This window comes from Alexandromys fortis, unplaced genomic scaffold (genome assembly GCF_014885135.2).
Source record: "Alexandromys fortis isolate MF-2015 unplaced genomic scaffold, M_Fortis_MF-2015_v1.1 scaffold_30, whole genome shotgun sequence".
Lineage (NCBI taxonomy): Eukaryota > Metazoa > Chordata > Mammalia > Rodentia > Cricetidae > Alexandromys > Alexandromys fortis.
The window spans coordinates 11,213,303-11,227,627 of NW_026067922.1; the positions used below are offsets into that span (position 1 = coordinate 11,213,303).

A 14,325-nucleotide genomic window follows, 5' to 3' on the forward strand; every position below is an offset into this window, starting at 1 on the left:
TCAGTTTTAGAAGGTCCCATTTATTAATAGTTTCAGTGTTTGTGCTGCTGGGGTTCTATTTAGGAAGTGGTTCCCTGTGCCAGTGCGTTCAAGTGTACTTCCCACTTTCTCTTCTATAAGGTTCAGTGTGGCTGGCTTTATGTTGAGGTCTTTGATCCATTTGGACTTGAGTTTTGTGAATGATGATAGATACGGGTCTATTTTCATTCTTCTACATGTTGATACCCAGTTATGCCAACACCATTTGTTAAATATGCTTTCTTTTTTCCTTTTGATATCTTTTTCTTCTATGTTAAAAATCAGCTGTTTGAAGGTGTGTAGATTAATATCCAGGTCTTCAATTCGATTCCGTTGGTCCTCCTGTCTGTTTTTATGCCAATACCAAGCTGTTTTCAGTACTGTAGCTCTGTAGTAGAGATTGAAGTCAGGGATTGTGATGTCTCCATAAGTTCTTTTATTGTACAGGATTATTTTGGTTATCTTGGGTTTTTTGCTTTTCCATATGAAGTTGAGTACCTTTCTTTTGAGGTCTGTGAAGAATTTTGCTGGGCATTGCATTGAATCTGTAGATTGCTTTTGGTAAGATCACCATTTTTACTATATTAATTCTGCCTACCCAAGAGCATGGGAGATCTTTCCACTTTCTGGTGTCTTCTTCAATTTCTTTCTTCAAAGATTTAAAGTTCTTATACAAGTCTTCCACTTGTTTGTTTCCTCTAATAGGTGTGGTTGGGGCTGTCTGAGATTCTGTTGATTAATCTTCTAGGTGCTAGTGAATCCAAAGCTCAGATGGTTTTTCCACATGGTATAATCAGTGCCATAGTTCTAGTTACCCCGTTGGTTACTGGAGATAGCTCGGCGCTCCTGGGCTTTGTTCAGCTCCCTTGGAGTTTGCTGTCGCAGGCCTACTTTGACCTAGGTTACCAGCTTTGACCTGTTTCTGTAAATCCTGGTCTGGATCCACTCCTGCAGAAGTCCATGGTGTCGAGTTGGTCCTTCAAAGGTCTCTGGCTCTAGTCTACTGCCTTGGAGTTCCCAGGCTTGGATGTGCCTAGAACGGCAGAGGTTCTGGCTCAGGCTTACTCTCTCAGAGGTTCCAGACTCACGCTCAGACCTGCAGAGGTTTCAGGTTCCTGCATATTCCCTTTGATGTCCCAGACCAATGCCCAGACCCACAGAGGTCCTGGCTCAGGCCTAGTTCCTGGGAGGTCCTAGACTCACACCCCAGACCCACAGGGGTCCTGGCTTAGGTCTACACTCCCTTGAGGGTCCCAGATTCATGTCCGGACCCTCAGAGGTCTCTGGCTCTGCTCACTTGCTCAGCGCTTACTCCCCTGTACCTTTTCCGGTGGCATTTGCTATCTCTGGACGAGGTCGCTGGTTTAGTCCTGGTCTGCCTGTGTCCCGGGACTGGATTGGCTCCTGGCTCCTGCTCCCGTGGAGCTTGCTTCCTCAGGACCACTGTGGCCTTGGTAGCTGGTTCCCTGATTGATGAATTTTAAGTTTTCAGTAAACTCTCTTCTTTATTTTGTCAATGACAAAACTTCAAATATATTTAGTAAACATTTAATACATTTAAAGTAACTTTTGGGTGTATGTGTGGCATATGCATGTGTGTGCGGGTTTGCTTACCCATGAGGACATAAGTGGAAGCTGGAAGTGGATGTCAAGTGTCTTCCTCTCTCTCCACCATTTTATTTTGTTTAGGTATATGCATATATGAGTATGTGTATGTATATGGTATATACATGTGCACTTCCATGAGGGGCCCAGTGGTGGAGGTCAGGTGTCTTCTATCACTTGCTACTATATTACCTTGAGACAGGGTCTCTCACTGAACTGGAGTTCACCATTTCAGCTAGGCTGGCCGGCCAGTGAACTCCCAGGATCTGCACCCATTTCCCCCCACCCTCCAATGCCGAGGTTACATTCATGTACTGTGCTCCTACTCACAAAGCCATCTCCCTAGTCTTCCATGTTGTTTCTATTTTTTGAAACAGGGTCTCTTTTCACTGTACCTGGAACTCACTGTTTTTGGCAAGACTAGCTGGCCAATAAGTAAGTCCTTGGGGTCTTCCTGTCTCCATCACTATACTTCCTTCTTTAGCCTGGAGTTTCAGGCATATACTGCCATGCCTGGCTTTACTTGGTTGCTAGGAATCCAAATTCAGGTCCTCACTTGTGCACACCACTCACTTTTATCCACCTCCTCAGCCTGCAATCAGAGTAATTGTGAATAACCTTTTGGAAATGAATGCCTAATAACCTTGTTCTCCAGCTCAGACCTCTTCAGTAGGTACAACAAATTGACTAAAGTTCCAGCTTCTTAGCCTGTTATGTGAAACCTCTTAAGATATGACTCTTCTTGCTGTCACCTGACATACTTTGAAGCCCCAACGTTGTGATATTTCATGCTATTTAATTATTCATGTGATTTATGAACCCACACCATTTCCTATTTACACATGTGAACTTGACTCAAAGATTGCTACTTGATGAATGCCCCTAGGTTGGCTCCATATCCTTTCAGTAGTCCCCCTTTTAGTTTATTTGCTTTGATTTTGATACTACAGAATATTAAAAACTTGCCTGTTTTGTTTGTCCTTAGCCCTAGAGGCATTTCAAGAAGCTCTGATTCCCCTTATTAGAGAATTGATACTTACCTATAGATGATAGATGGGCTCATTGCTCCTGAAGTGACATAGCTTTCAGGCTTAGTCAGTGGGTAGAGCTAGGAGGCATGGATCATACACAGCCAGTGTTAAGTGTCAGACTTGATGGAGAGAGCTGGAAGGCATGGGTCACAGACACCCAGTGTCAAGCCACATGTTCTGTCTCTATAGATAGTATGTCAAGAGCCACATTGATATCTCTGCTTGAAATCTATCACCACAGAGAGGATAGTCTTTCTCTTTCCTGTACAACTCTGGCTCTCATTAGCTAGTTATAGGCTTTTTGTTTTGCTTTTTTACTTGTTTAACCCTAGTGTACGGTTAAAAATTGCTTCATATTTCATAATTGCTAGACCCCACTACTGAAATGAATAGATTTGCTAACATTGATATTTGACTTGAAGATTCCTAGAAAACTAAAAGGCTAGTTTTCCAAAGCTCCTTGGATTTGTTTTTTCTCCTGCCTTTCACTGTGGTTATGGGGGCAGCGTCAGTATTTCATTCACTGTTTAGTATGTGAAGCTTCCTCTGGTTGTGACAGTTCTGACTATGTAAAGTGTGTGGTCAAGGCAGGGTAGCTTGTGTCCTGTCACCACCACCCTTTTCCCATTCTCCCTGAAGGTAAATGAGTCAGTGTTTTGGTTTCTCATTTTACCTTTTAGTAGTTCTTTAAACAAGGCCAGAGACTTGTCATAAATGTTAATTCTATATCCACTTAATTAAATACTTCTCCATCAGACAGTTTAAAAATATTAAGTACCCCTTTCAAATGTTTATTTTTAAAGAAAACAGTATGCCAGCCAAAATTTGTGGATAACCAGTGATTTTTAAAAGGAGAATGCCATTCATCATAGTCTTACAGAAGTATTTATTTTGTAAGGCATCACTGAGACTCAAACTTAGCTCTTCCTTATGATTCTTTTTTGGTTTTTCGAGACAGGGTTTCTCTGTAGCTTTGGTGCCTGTCCCAGAACTACCTCTTGTAGACCAGGCTGGCCTCGAACTCCCAGAGATCCGCCTGCCTCTGCCTCCCGAGTGCTGGGATTAAAGGCGTGCACCACCACCACCCGGCATGATTCTTATTTTTGTCAAAAAGATAACCTGAGAATCTAGGGATATGGCTCGTGGGTAAGATACTCACTTCTCAAGCATGAGGATCTGAGTTCAGATCCCCACTTCCCACAGAAGGCCAAATATTTTAGCATATACTTACAACACTAGTGCTGAAGACCTAAGATAAAAGGATCCCTGGGCTGTGCTGGCTGCTAGTTTAGCCATTTGCTGAGCTCAAGGTTCAGGGGGAGACTGTCTCAAATAATAAGGGTAGTAGAGAAAGGTACCCAGCCTTGGCCTCTGACTTTTCCACACACATGAGCATGTATACATTATACACATACAGAAAGTTTTGTATTACCAACAAAACCAAGCACAGGTGAAGGTGTTGGATACTTTGCCAAGTATGTTAATACAACTACATAATTAAAAATACATAAAGCTAAGAAGCGCCAAGCCTTCATGGTCTTTTAGTTTAAATGTTTAATACATTTCTTCAGTCTACTCTTGATAAATTGTGAATCACTTCTTAACACCATGTCCAACCTGAGAGGCACTTTTTCATCGTCAAGGGCTTTTGCTTTTTTCCAAAACAGCAAAGCTGCTTTTTTCTTAATGATTCTTTTGTTTTCCCCATGTTGTGTCATTAAGATCACATTTTGTACCTCCCTTACTTTAATAAATAAACAACAAAAATTGTCGGTTTTCATAGTCTTGGGAGTCCCCTGTCTTTTCCTTTTCTCATGGAAGAAAACTTAACTCTGGTTTCCCTCATCCAGGCATTTCTGTGCTTTTGGTGGTATTGCCTGATTCCTGAAGCCAGGTCATGATGTTCTATTGGAAGTGATGAGTGCCACTGTCTCTCTGATAATAAGTCAGTTGTCTGTATGTATTCACCTTCAACTGGTTGTTTGGCTCTGTGTTTTAATTCTGCTGTTTACCCAGACAGGCATGGTGCATTGCGATACAGCAGTTGGAACTCCTGATTACATATCACCTGAGGTTCTGAAATCACAAGGTGGTGATGGCTACTATGGTCGAGAGTGTGATTGGTGGTCTGTAGGTGTTTTCCTTTTTGAGATGCTAGTGGGTAAGTCAATATTAACACCTTATAATTGAGTCAAGAATTGGAGAATATAAAGGAATTGTGTTGTTCAAGGGAGGGGTCAGAATTTCTGAAAACTGAATTACCACTGATGTAGAGCTGGTGAGATGGCTTCAAGGGTAAAAGCACTGGCTCCTGAGCTTGACCATCTGAGTTTGATCTTTAGGATTCAGGTGCAGGTAGAAGAGAACCAATACCTGCAAATTATGATTTGACCTCCACCTGTGAATGTGACCTATGCATGTATGCGCATGCTTACACATGCCTACACATGCACATGCCAGTAAATAAGTCAAGAAAGTAGAATCTGATATAAGATTGGCAGAATGATTGAAAAGAAGTTCACTGTGTAAAGTATGTTATATGTTGTTAGGAAGTTTTCTCCAGTAGATCCTTTTATATTCGTAAGTATTTTCATATAGCTGATGCTGACCCCAAGTCAAAATCCACTGCCTCAGTCTGTTGTATGCTGGGATTGCAGGTGTGCTGCTTCTCATCACTAGATCTTTTTAAAATTAAGGCAGTATTAGAGCAAGAACAAATTTACAACTTTTGTAGGCCTCCGTTAGTCTTCTGATGTATCCCTGGAGTTGTGGGCAACTGAGGCATGAATGCTGAGAACCAAACTCCGGAAGAATTAGTAGTAAAAGCTCTTAGCTGTCCAACTATTGCTCCAGCGCCAATAGTTTACAAAGTTGTTGTTTTAGATTACTCTGGTGTGTGTGTGTGTGTGTGTGTGTGTGTGTGTGTGTGTGTGTGTCCCCTGGAGCTGGAGTTACACAGTTCGTGTTGAGCACCTGACACGGGTGCTGGGAACTGATTTTGACCTTTTGCAAAAGCTCTGCATGCTCTAACCACTAAAGCCATCTCTCTAGCCCCTACAGTGTCTTAATAATCCTTTTATTGTAAAGTATTTTAAATGATTGAGTAAATATGTAAGTAAATTTTAGTATTTGTTTCAATAGGTATAGAGAACTAAGATCATTCTTTAATTCATGTAATCTTGTTATGCCATTGAATTGCAAACTGTATTTTGTTTACTATTTATGTTTCCAGGTTTTCATTTGTTTATTAGAGATACAATCTCTCTCTGTAGTCTTGGCTTCCCTGGAAATCAGCACATAAACAAATACATATTCTTCATCTTCCTCCTCCTCTTCCTTCTTCTTTCTCCTTTTGAGATACCCTCTTAGGTAGACCAGGTTGGCCTAGAATTCATAAAAGATCCACCTGCCTCTTCCTCTAGAGTGCTGGGATGAAAGGTGTCTGTAATCACTGTGTGATTTAAGTCATCACAGTTGAGATGAATTATAAAATTATTTTCAAGCCAGGCGGTGGTGGCACACGCCTTTAATCCCAGCACTTGGGAGGCAGAGGCAGGCGGATCTCTGTGAGTTCGAGGCCAGCCTGGTCTACAGGAGCTAATTCCAGGACAGGAACCAAAAGCTACGGAGAAATCCTGTCTTGAAAAATTAAAAAAAAAAAATTATTTTCAGTTAGGGTTTTAATATATGTTCTTTCCTTTTTGTTTGTTTTGGTTTTGTTATTTTTTGAAATGGGGTCTCACTATGTAGCCCTGGCTGTCCTGGAACTCACTATGTAGACCAGGCTAGCCTAAACTCATAGAGATGCCTGCTTCTGCCTCCCAGTTGCTGGGATTATATAGGTGTGTGCCACTACATTTGATCCCAAGATACAATATTTCAATTAGAGGAAACTCAGAGGCAAATTTATTTTTTCAAGGCTAAAAGGTCATGGTGTGGTTACATTTTAAATGTGTTTGTATATATATCTGTTCATTTCTACTGTTGATTTTTGGCATATAAAGCCATTTGTTCTTTCATGAAAGAAAATGAATTTAAACTTAAGATACTTAAATATTATATGAAAAGTATTTAACTTGAATTCTTTATTCCACTCATTGCTGTCTTTCTTTAAAATTTAGGAGACACTCCATTTTATGCAGATTCACTTGTAGGAACCTATAGCAAAATTATGGATCATAAAAATTCACTATGTTTCCCTGAAGATACAGAAATTTCTAAACATGCAAAGAATCTCATCTGTGCCTTCTTAACAGACAGGTAATATACACAGAGTTTCTTTATGGAGAAATTCTTTTACTTTTACAATTTGCAGACATGAAAGTATGCTTGCCTTACATACATACATGCGAGTCAACCTCTGTAGTTTAATTTTGGTTTAGTCCTCCCACTCCCACCTTAAGCCTGCTGTTGGGTTACTTTCATCATCTTATGAATATAAGCTAATTGTCATCTAATTTATATTTTATCCCTCATGTCTATAAAGATGTATAAATGATTTAGTAAACGAAATCTTTGGGAGGGGGCTTTGGAAAGATAAAATTTATGTCATTCACATTTTATCCTCTTACATAGTATTCCATATTACTCTTTTTTAATATTTATTTATTACGTATACAATATTCTGTCTGTGTGTATGCCTGCAGGCCAGAAGAGGGCACCAGACCCCATTACAGATGGTTGTGAGCCATCATGTGGGTGCTGGGAATTGAACTCAGGACCTTTGGAAAAGCAGACAATGCTCTTAACCTCTGAGCCATCTCTCCAGTCCTCCATATTACTCAGAGGACAGCATTTTCTATAGATAAATGCTCGATAATTTATAATCTTAAGAGCTATTTGTTTAAAGGTAGCTGTTGTTTAATCCCAGCACTCAGAGGCGAAGCAGGGAGATCTCTGAGTTCGAGCCAGCCTGGTCTACACAGTGAATTCCAGGACTGTTAAGGCTACAGAATGAGGCCCGTCTCAGCCCACCTGTAAAAGAACTATTTGTGTAGTATGGAAGATCTTCCCGACTCTTCAGTTTCATTTGTATGTGAACAAGTCTGCACTGGAAACTCTATGATTTAAAAAACTAAATAGATGAACAAAGGTGTGAAAGCTGCCTTAGAAAGAGTGAAGAAGCTATTTGATTTTTCCTTGGATTCTCTAATGATTTGTTGAAAAGAATTGTAAGTTTTGTTAGTTATATGATTGATGAACAACCATTGTTGATAAAATGAAATAGAACCTGAAATAGAGCCTGAATAACGTTTGCTGGGGTTGCTACGGATTTCATTATAACATGTCCACACTGGAGATTCACCAGAAACACACTTACATTTGATAATTTCTATTTCCATCCTGTTTTCAGGAATGCTCCAGGGGAGTTAAAGAAATTCTTAATAATTGTTTTAATTTTATTCAGAATGAGATGTTAACATGAATGGAGAGGGAGTGCTTCTAGTAGTAAATAAGGATAGTTCTTCTTAAGAGGAGAAGATTGGTGCTTCTGTGAGAGTAGCCTGAAGTACTGTTGTGACCAAAGTTGTCATGAGCTAAGTTCAGTGGGCCATGCTTGTACAGAGGGAATTTTTTTTAGTGGTTTTTTTTTTTTTTTATACTTTTGATTGAGAGCAGAATGCTAGTGGAAATGAAGTTTATTTCCCATATAGTTTATTGTTCACTACCTATCATTATTCCTCTTTGATTTGTTCAAAGATCAGACACATAGCTTAGTTTTAAGAAACATTTAAGATGAAACTTTTAGTAAAAATGTTTAAATTTATGATCCTTTGGTGAAAATTGGAAAATTAATATTATTATTTTTATTATTATCTTTAATTATCTTTAATATTATCTTTAACTGCATTGTTCAGGGAGGTACGACTTGGAAGAAATGGGGTAGAAGAAATAAAACAGCATCCTTTTTTTAAGAATGATCAGTGGAATTGGGAAAACATAAGAGAGAGTAAGTCAGTCAATCTATGTGTTCTATTTTATTACAGTTTGAGTCGTACAGATTGATTTCTTCTTCTGAAATAGCACATGTTTGATAGAGTGTGTCTTAAATTGAGAAATTATCTTTTCCTGTGGTAAAATTTGTAGGTAAATAGTTCATCATTCTTCTAGTAAATTAGTGTGCATTTTCTCCTGTATGGCAATTTTGTAGATCCAGTCATGGAATGTAGTCCTTTAACTTGAGTACTTAAGTTGATAAGTTAATAGTTACTTAAGACCATAATCTGATAAAACATAGTAATTTATTTTTATTTTGTATATATAATGTTGATTCATGAGTGAGAAATATTTCTGCATAAAAAGTGTAGAAATATACATGTATGTGTATATATAGAAATAATATATGTATGTTTTGCTACTTGTAAATTTTAGCTCCTAGAATAATATAATAGACCTTCCTTGTTTGATATATATTAGCCTGTATTTAAAGCTGATCGAATAGAGTAATAAATTACTTACAATGTGTTACTTCTATGAAATGGCAGATGGAAGATAGGTTGGTAGATCTTTGTATAAGATATTATATATCATAAAAAAATTAGTAGATCTTCTATTTTGGCTGTGAGTGGAATAATATTTCCTTTCCTCCCAGCGGCAGCTCCAGTGGTGCCTGAGCTCAGCAGTGACATAGACAGCAGCAACTTTGATGACATCGAGGACGACAAAGGAGATGTAGAGACTTTTCCAATCCCTAAAGCTTTTGTGGGAAATCAGCTACCTTTTATAGGATTTACATACTTTAGAGAAAATTTGTATGTGATTTATTTATTAAAATTTATTATTATTATAGCCTAGCTGTAAGGTTTTTGCCTAATGTACTGTCTAAATTATTTTTAATTTTATTTCATCATTTGATGTTTGAATGTTACATTTTATTTATCTATAAATGATTGTAAGGCTGTCCTATATTCTTTTGAAGATATGCAGTAAGAACAAATACTTGATTTTGCTGGAGTTTATTATCTCATGAAGGATATAAGAGAATCACAGAAATATTTTTTTTTAAAAAAAGGTAGAATGTGATATTTAACTTTAAAAAGATTATCCCAGTGGATGTTCTGCTGAGACTGGTAAGCAAGCAGGAGTCCCCAAAAACTGTTAAATATTGGAATCAAATGTTAAAAGTGTTTGAGAAATGTCTTGGTACACCCACATGTAATGATGAAAATTACAACTGTCACAGTTTGCTCAGGTTTGAGGTTTTACCTGGGATGAAATAAAAAACCAGGAAAAGCTCAGGCAAATAAAGATGGGTTGGTCACCTCCCTAGTCATAATGTTTTAAAACTTTTTAAAGTTCAGAACAAAATAAGGCTAATGCACTGGAGGGATGGTTCAGTCATTAGAGCACTGACTACTCTTCCAGAGGATCCAGGTTGGATTCTTCGTACCCACATGGCAGTTCATCACCATCTGTAATTCCAATTCTGTGGATCCACTGCCCTTCTCTGGCCTCTGTGGGCACCAGGCACACATGTGTTGCACAGACAAACATTTAGACAAAATACTTATACACACAAAATTAAAGAATATATGTTTTTTGGGATGGAGAGATGGCTCAGAGGTTAAGCGTACTGGCTGCTCTTTCAGAGGTCCTTAGTTCAATTCCCAGTAACCACATGGTGGTAACAACCATCTATAATGAGATCCAGTGCCCTCTTCTAGCATGCATGCAGAACACTGTATAATTATAAATAAATATTTTTTAAAAGTTTATATGTTTTTTCAAAAAGAGTATCAGGGATTAAAAAAAACTTATTCATGTTTATAGATGGTGGGAAGAACACACCTGAAAGATGGTTCAGTAGGTAAGGCACTTGCTGCCTAGCCTGCTGACTCACATGATGGAAAGAGAGAATCAACTCCCACAAATTGTCCCCGGACCTCTCATGTATCACCTGGCATTAGTGCGCATGAACACATACAATAAATGAGTATAATAAATAGTTTTTTAGAAGATTATGTATAAATTACAACATTGAGCTCTTATATTATCTTTGCAAAAAAGAAGAGACGAGATACTTCTTTTTAAAAGAAACAATATTAGCTGGGCGGTGGTGGCGCATGTCTTTAATTCCAGCACTTGGGAGGCAGAGGCAGGTGGATCTCTGAATTTGAAGCCAGCCTGGTCTACAAGAGCTAGTTTCAAAACAGGCACTAAAGCTACACAGAGGAACCCTGACTCAAAAAACAAAAACAAAAGCAAACCAATCAAACAACAAATAAAACCCAATAGAATATAATTATTGTAGAAATGCAAGTGGGATGAAGAGGTCCATGTTGTGACTCTAGTCCTAACAGAGCTCAGACTGGGCACCTTCTATGCAGAGGCAGAGGTGTGACTGTCCAGCAGCAGAATAAGTGCTGTACCTAGAATGTTCATTTATATAAGACAATGAATTAAGGTGGAATGCAAAAAAGTCTTTCCTTCTGTCTTTCCAGGTTATTAAGTGACTCTCCACCCTGTAGAGAAAACGATGCAATACAAACAAGGAAGAGTGAAGTATGTATACATTTTTACTATGTTATTTACTTTAGGTATGTGTTCAAATACTCTTAACCACTGATTGTCTTCAAATACAAATTTTATTTTTTGTGTATGAGTGTTTTGCCTGCATTTATGTCTGTTCACTATGAGCATACACTGTTAGTGGAGGCCAGAACAAAGGGGTCGGAGCCCCTAAAAATAGAGTTACAGACAGTCTTACAAGTGAATTCTGGGAACTGAATCCAGATCCTCTTGCAGGACAGTCAGTAGTACTCTTAACCTCTGGTCCATCTCATCATATCACTAGTTTAATCATGCCACTGATTTTTTTTTTTTTGAAGTTCACTTTACAAATCATGAGATACCATTCTTTGAGTGTAAGGTGCTGTGTTCAGCACAACTTTGAAGTAATTCTTTTATGTGAATATGTGCTTCTAGCTTCATTTAGTAGCCAGAGTGATAAATTTATAAACAGATGTAATGGCAGGTAGAAGACTTCATGATCTTAGTGCTTGAAAGAGTATATTTATATATATGAAGCAGTGGGGCATAGAAGTGGGAGAGTGATACAGATCTTGAGTTCCTGTTTGCTAGTGTGTTTATATACAGAACAGTTAATCAGAGTGTTAAAGTATCTTGTGACTGATACACATACAAGTCTAAGTTACAGTGCTAATTTTTCTTAAAACTTAACAAAAGGTAGAAGAGCCTGTTGAATATTTTTGGAATGACATACATTAATGAACTTTTATAAAATATAACAAGCATTGAAATGTTTTCTTTCTTTTTTTTCTGAATAGGAAAGTCAGGAGGTACGTTGTCAAATACACTGAAAAGGAGAAAAGCTCATGTTTTAATCTAGTCATAGTCTGCTTCCCATTTGGAGTACTGCGTCTACCCAAGAGACTTGCCGTCCTTTTCTCTACCAAGTACCCTTTTATTATTTTTCTTACAAATCTATTGTTTAAAATGAATTATGTAATTTTTTGTTCTTATTTATCAAGGGCATGTGATAGTATGTTTAGAGTATTATAGCAGCTAAAAGTGCTTATCTTGACTCACTCATTAACCCATATTTCTTTTAAAAAAAATAGTTGTTTCAAAATGGTTTGTTTGGTGTGTATGCACTAAAAAGGACAAAGATAGTTGACTTTACTTACCTGTTTAGTGTATGTGAACATGATTGGATGTCTTTATATGTATACACTTGTGTGGAGGCTAGTAGTCACTATCTTCCTCAATCCTTTATATACTTTTCTTTATCCATCCATCCATCCATCCATCCATCCATCCATCCATCCATCCATCCATTTTTGGAAAAGAGTCTCGATGTACCTGGAGTTCAGAGGTTAAGCCAGACTGACTGGCCAGCAACCCCAAAGAGCTGCCTGTCCCTGCCACACTTTCCTCCAATCACTCCCCTCCCCTCCCTGCCCAGTACTGGAGTAAGCATCCATGACTTGATTTTGTTGTTTTGTTTTATTTGTTTGGTTGTTGCCTTGGCTGACCTGGAGCTCACCCTCTAGACCAGATTGGCCTTTGCCTGCCTCAGCCTCTCCAGTGCTAGAGACAAACGTGCCTTGACTTTCATTTCCCGTGTATGTTAGGATCCAGACTCAGATCCTCATTCTCGTTCAGTAAGCAGCTTACTGACTGAGCCATCTCCTCAGCTCTTAGCCTATACTTGTTTTGGACAATAGAGGAGTTTCTTGATTGTTTATTGTTTTTAAGATGAAAAAAAATGTTAAAAAAAAAAACCCAGAGAACATACTCATTAGAACCTTGGCTTTAGTGTATCATTTTTGCCTTGACCTGAATATTCACCTTTCTGAATTTCAGTTAATAAGGTGGGTGGATATAACACTACTGTGTTGAGGCCTGGAACTCAATATGCAGAGTAGGCTGATCTTGAGCTCCAAGAAGTGCTCCTTCATCTTCCTCCTGAGTGGTTTAAAGGCATGTGCCACCACATGTAGGAGACATTGTCTTATGTATTTTGTTCCTGCTAATGGGACAATACTGTAAAGTGACTGGTATTTATTGCATCCAAGGTACCATAGGATCTCAAAAAGTTAAATCCTTAAAACAGGAAGGAAGAAAAAAAGAAGGAAGGCGTAGGTGGACATACCTTTAATTCTGTCACTCAAAAGTAAAGCAGGTGGATCTGTGAGCTGAACTCCAGCTTGACTACATAGCATTTCCAAGCTACTCAGAGCTTGCCTGAGATGTGAGATCCTGTCTCAAAAAACAAAGAAAAGGCTCTTTGGAGCTGGAAGATGGCTCAGTAGTTACGAGTATTTATTGCTCATGTAGAGGACCTGTGTTAAATTCCCAGCACCCACATGGTGGCTTCAGTTGGAAGGGATCCAATGCCATCTTCTGGCCTCCAAGAGCTCATTTACAGATGTGGTGCACTTAAATTCATGCAGGCACACACATAAACATATTCACATATACATGTAAAAAGTGATAGTAAATATTTTTAAAGGGATATTTCAAATGTGTTCTTTAGTAGTTTTTATCATTTTAACTTGTCTTAAAATAGCTAATGTAAACTAAGAGGATTTGATATAGGATTAGCTATCAATTACTCAAGATGCATTAAATCCTTAATCCTTCATAGTATTGTTCCTATCACTGTGTAATAAATCAAAAAAGAGTTTATTCCTGTAAATGTGTTCATACCTGTATGTGTACTGTGAGGGAGAAAGTGGGAGATGAGGGTGCTTTCCCTCTAAGCCAGTCACACTAGCAGTACCAATCCTGTGCTCTTACAGAGAGGTCAGTAAGTGGAAAGGCTAGTAGGGCTCGCTGTTTTCTTTAAGCTGCTCATCTCTGTGATCAAAGCTTATAATTTATTATATTTTATATTTTTGACAGATTCAGAAAAAATTGTATGCACTAGAAGAACACCTTAGCAGTGAGTTGCAAGCCAAGGAGGAGCTGGAACAGAAGTGCAAGTATGTGCCAGGCAGTGCATTTTAAAATTGAAGTTTAAATACAGCACTGAAAGTGAAAAGCGCAAATTAATTAATTATACAGATGCTTTCTCAATTAATAGACTGTAATTTTACCATAAACTAGAATTATTTTATTTACTGCTTCTTTCTAAAATTCTTTAGATCTATTAATACTCGCCTAGAGAAAACGGCAAAGGAGCTAGAAGAAGAGGTAAAAATTTCCT

The 14,325-nt window shown here is 38.2% G+C and overlaps 1 protein-coding gene across 2 annotated transcripts in view; it reads left to right on the forward strand.

Annotated features, from left to right (window-relative positions):
- The window catches only part of Rock2 (Rho associated coiled-coil containing protein kinase 2), a 102,280-nt gene that overhangs the window by 58,404 nt on the left and 29,551 nt on the right, over nt 1-14,325 (forward strand). For both annotated transcript variants that reach the window (XM_050141943.1, XM_050141944.1), the window contains exons 6-13: nt 4,671-4,815; nt 6,776-6,914; nt 8,513-8,604; nt 9,247-9,406; nt 11,096-11,156; nt 11,942-11,953; nt 14,022-14,101; nt 14,264-14,312. In XM_050141943.1, the coding sequence (XP_049997900.1) occupies nt 4,671-4,815; nt 6,776-6,914; nt 8,513-8,604; nt 9,247-9,406; nt 11,096-11,156; nt 11,942-11,953; nt 14,022-14,101; nt 14,264-14,312 (738 nt within the window). The remainder of the gene's footprint in view (nt 1-4,670; nt 4,816-6,775; nt 6,915-8,512; nt 8,605-9,246; nt 9,407-11,095; nt 11,157-11,941; nt 11,954-14,021; nt 14,102-14,263; nt 14,313-14,325) is intronic.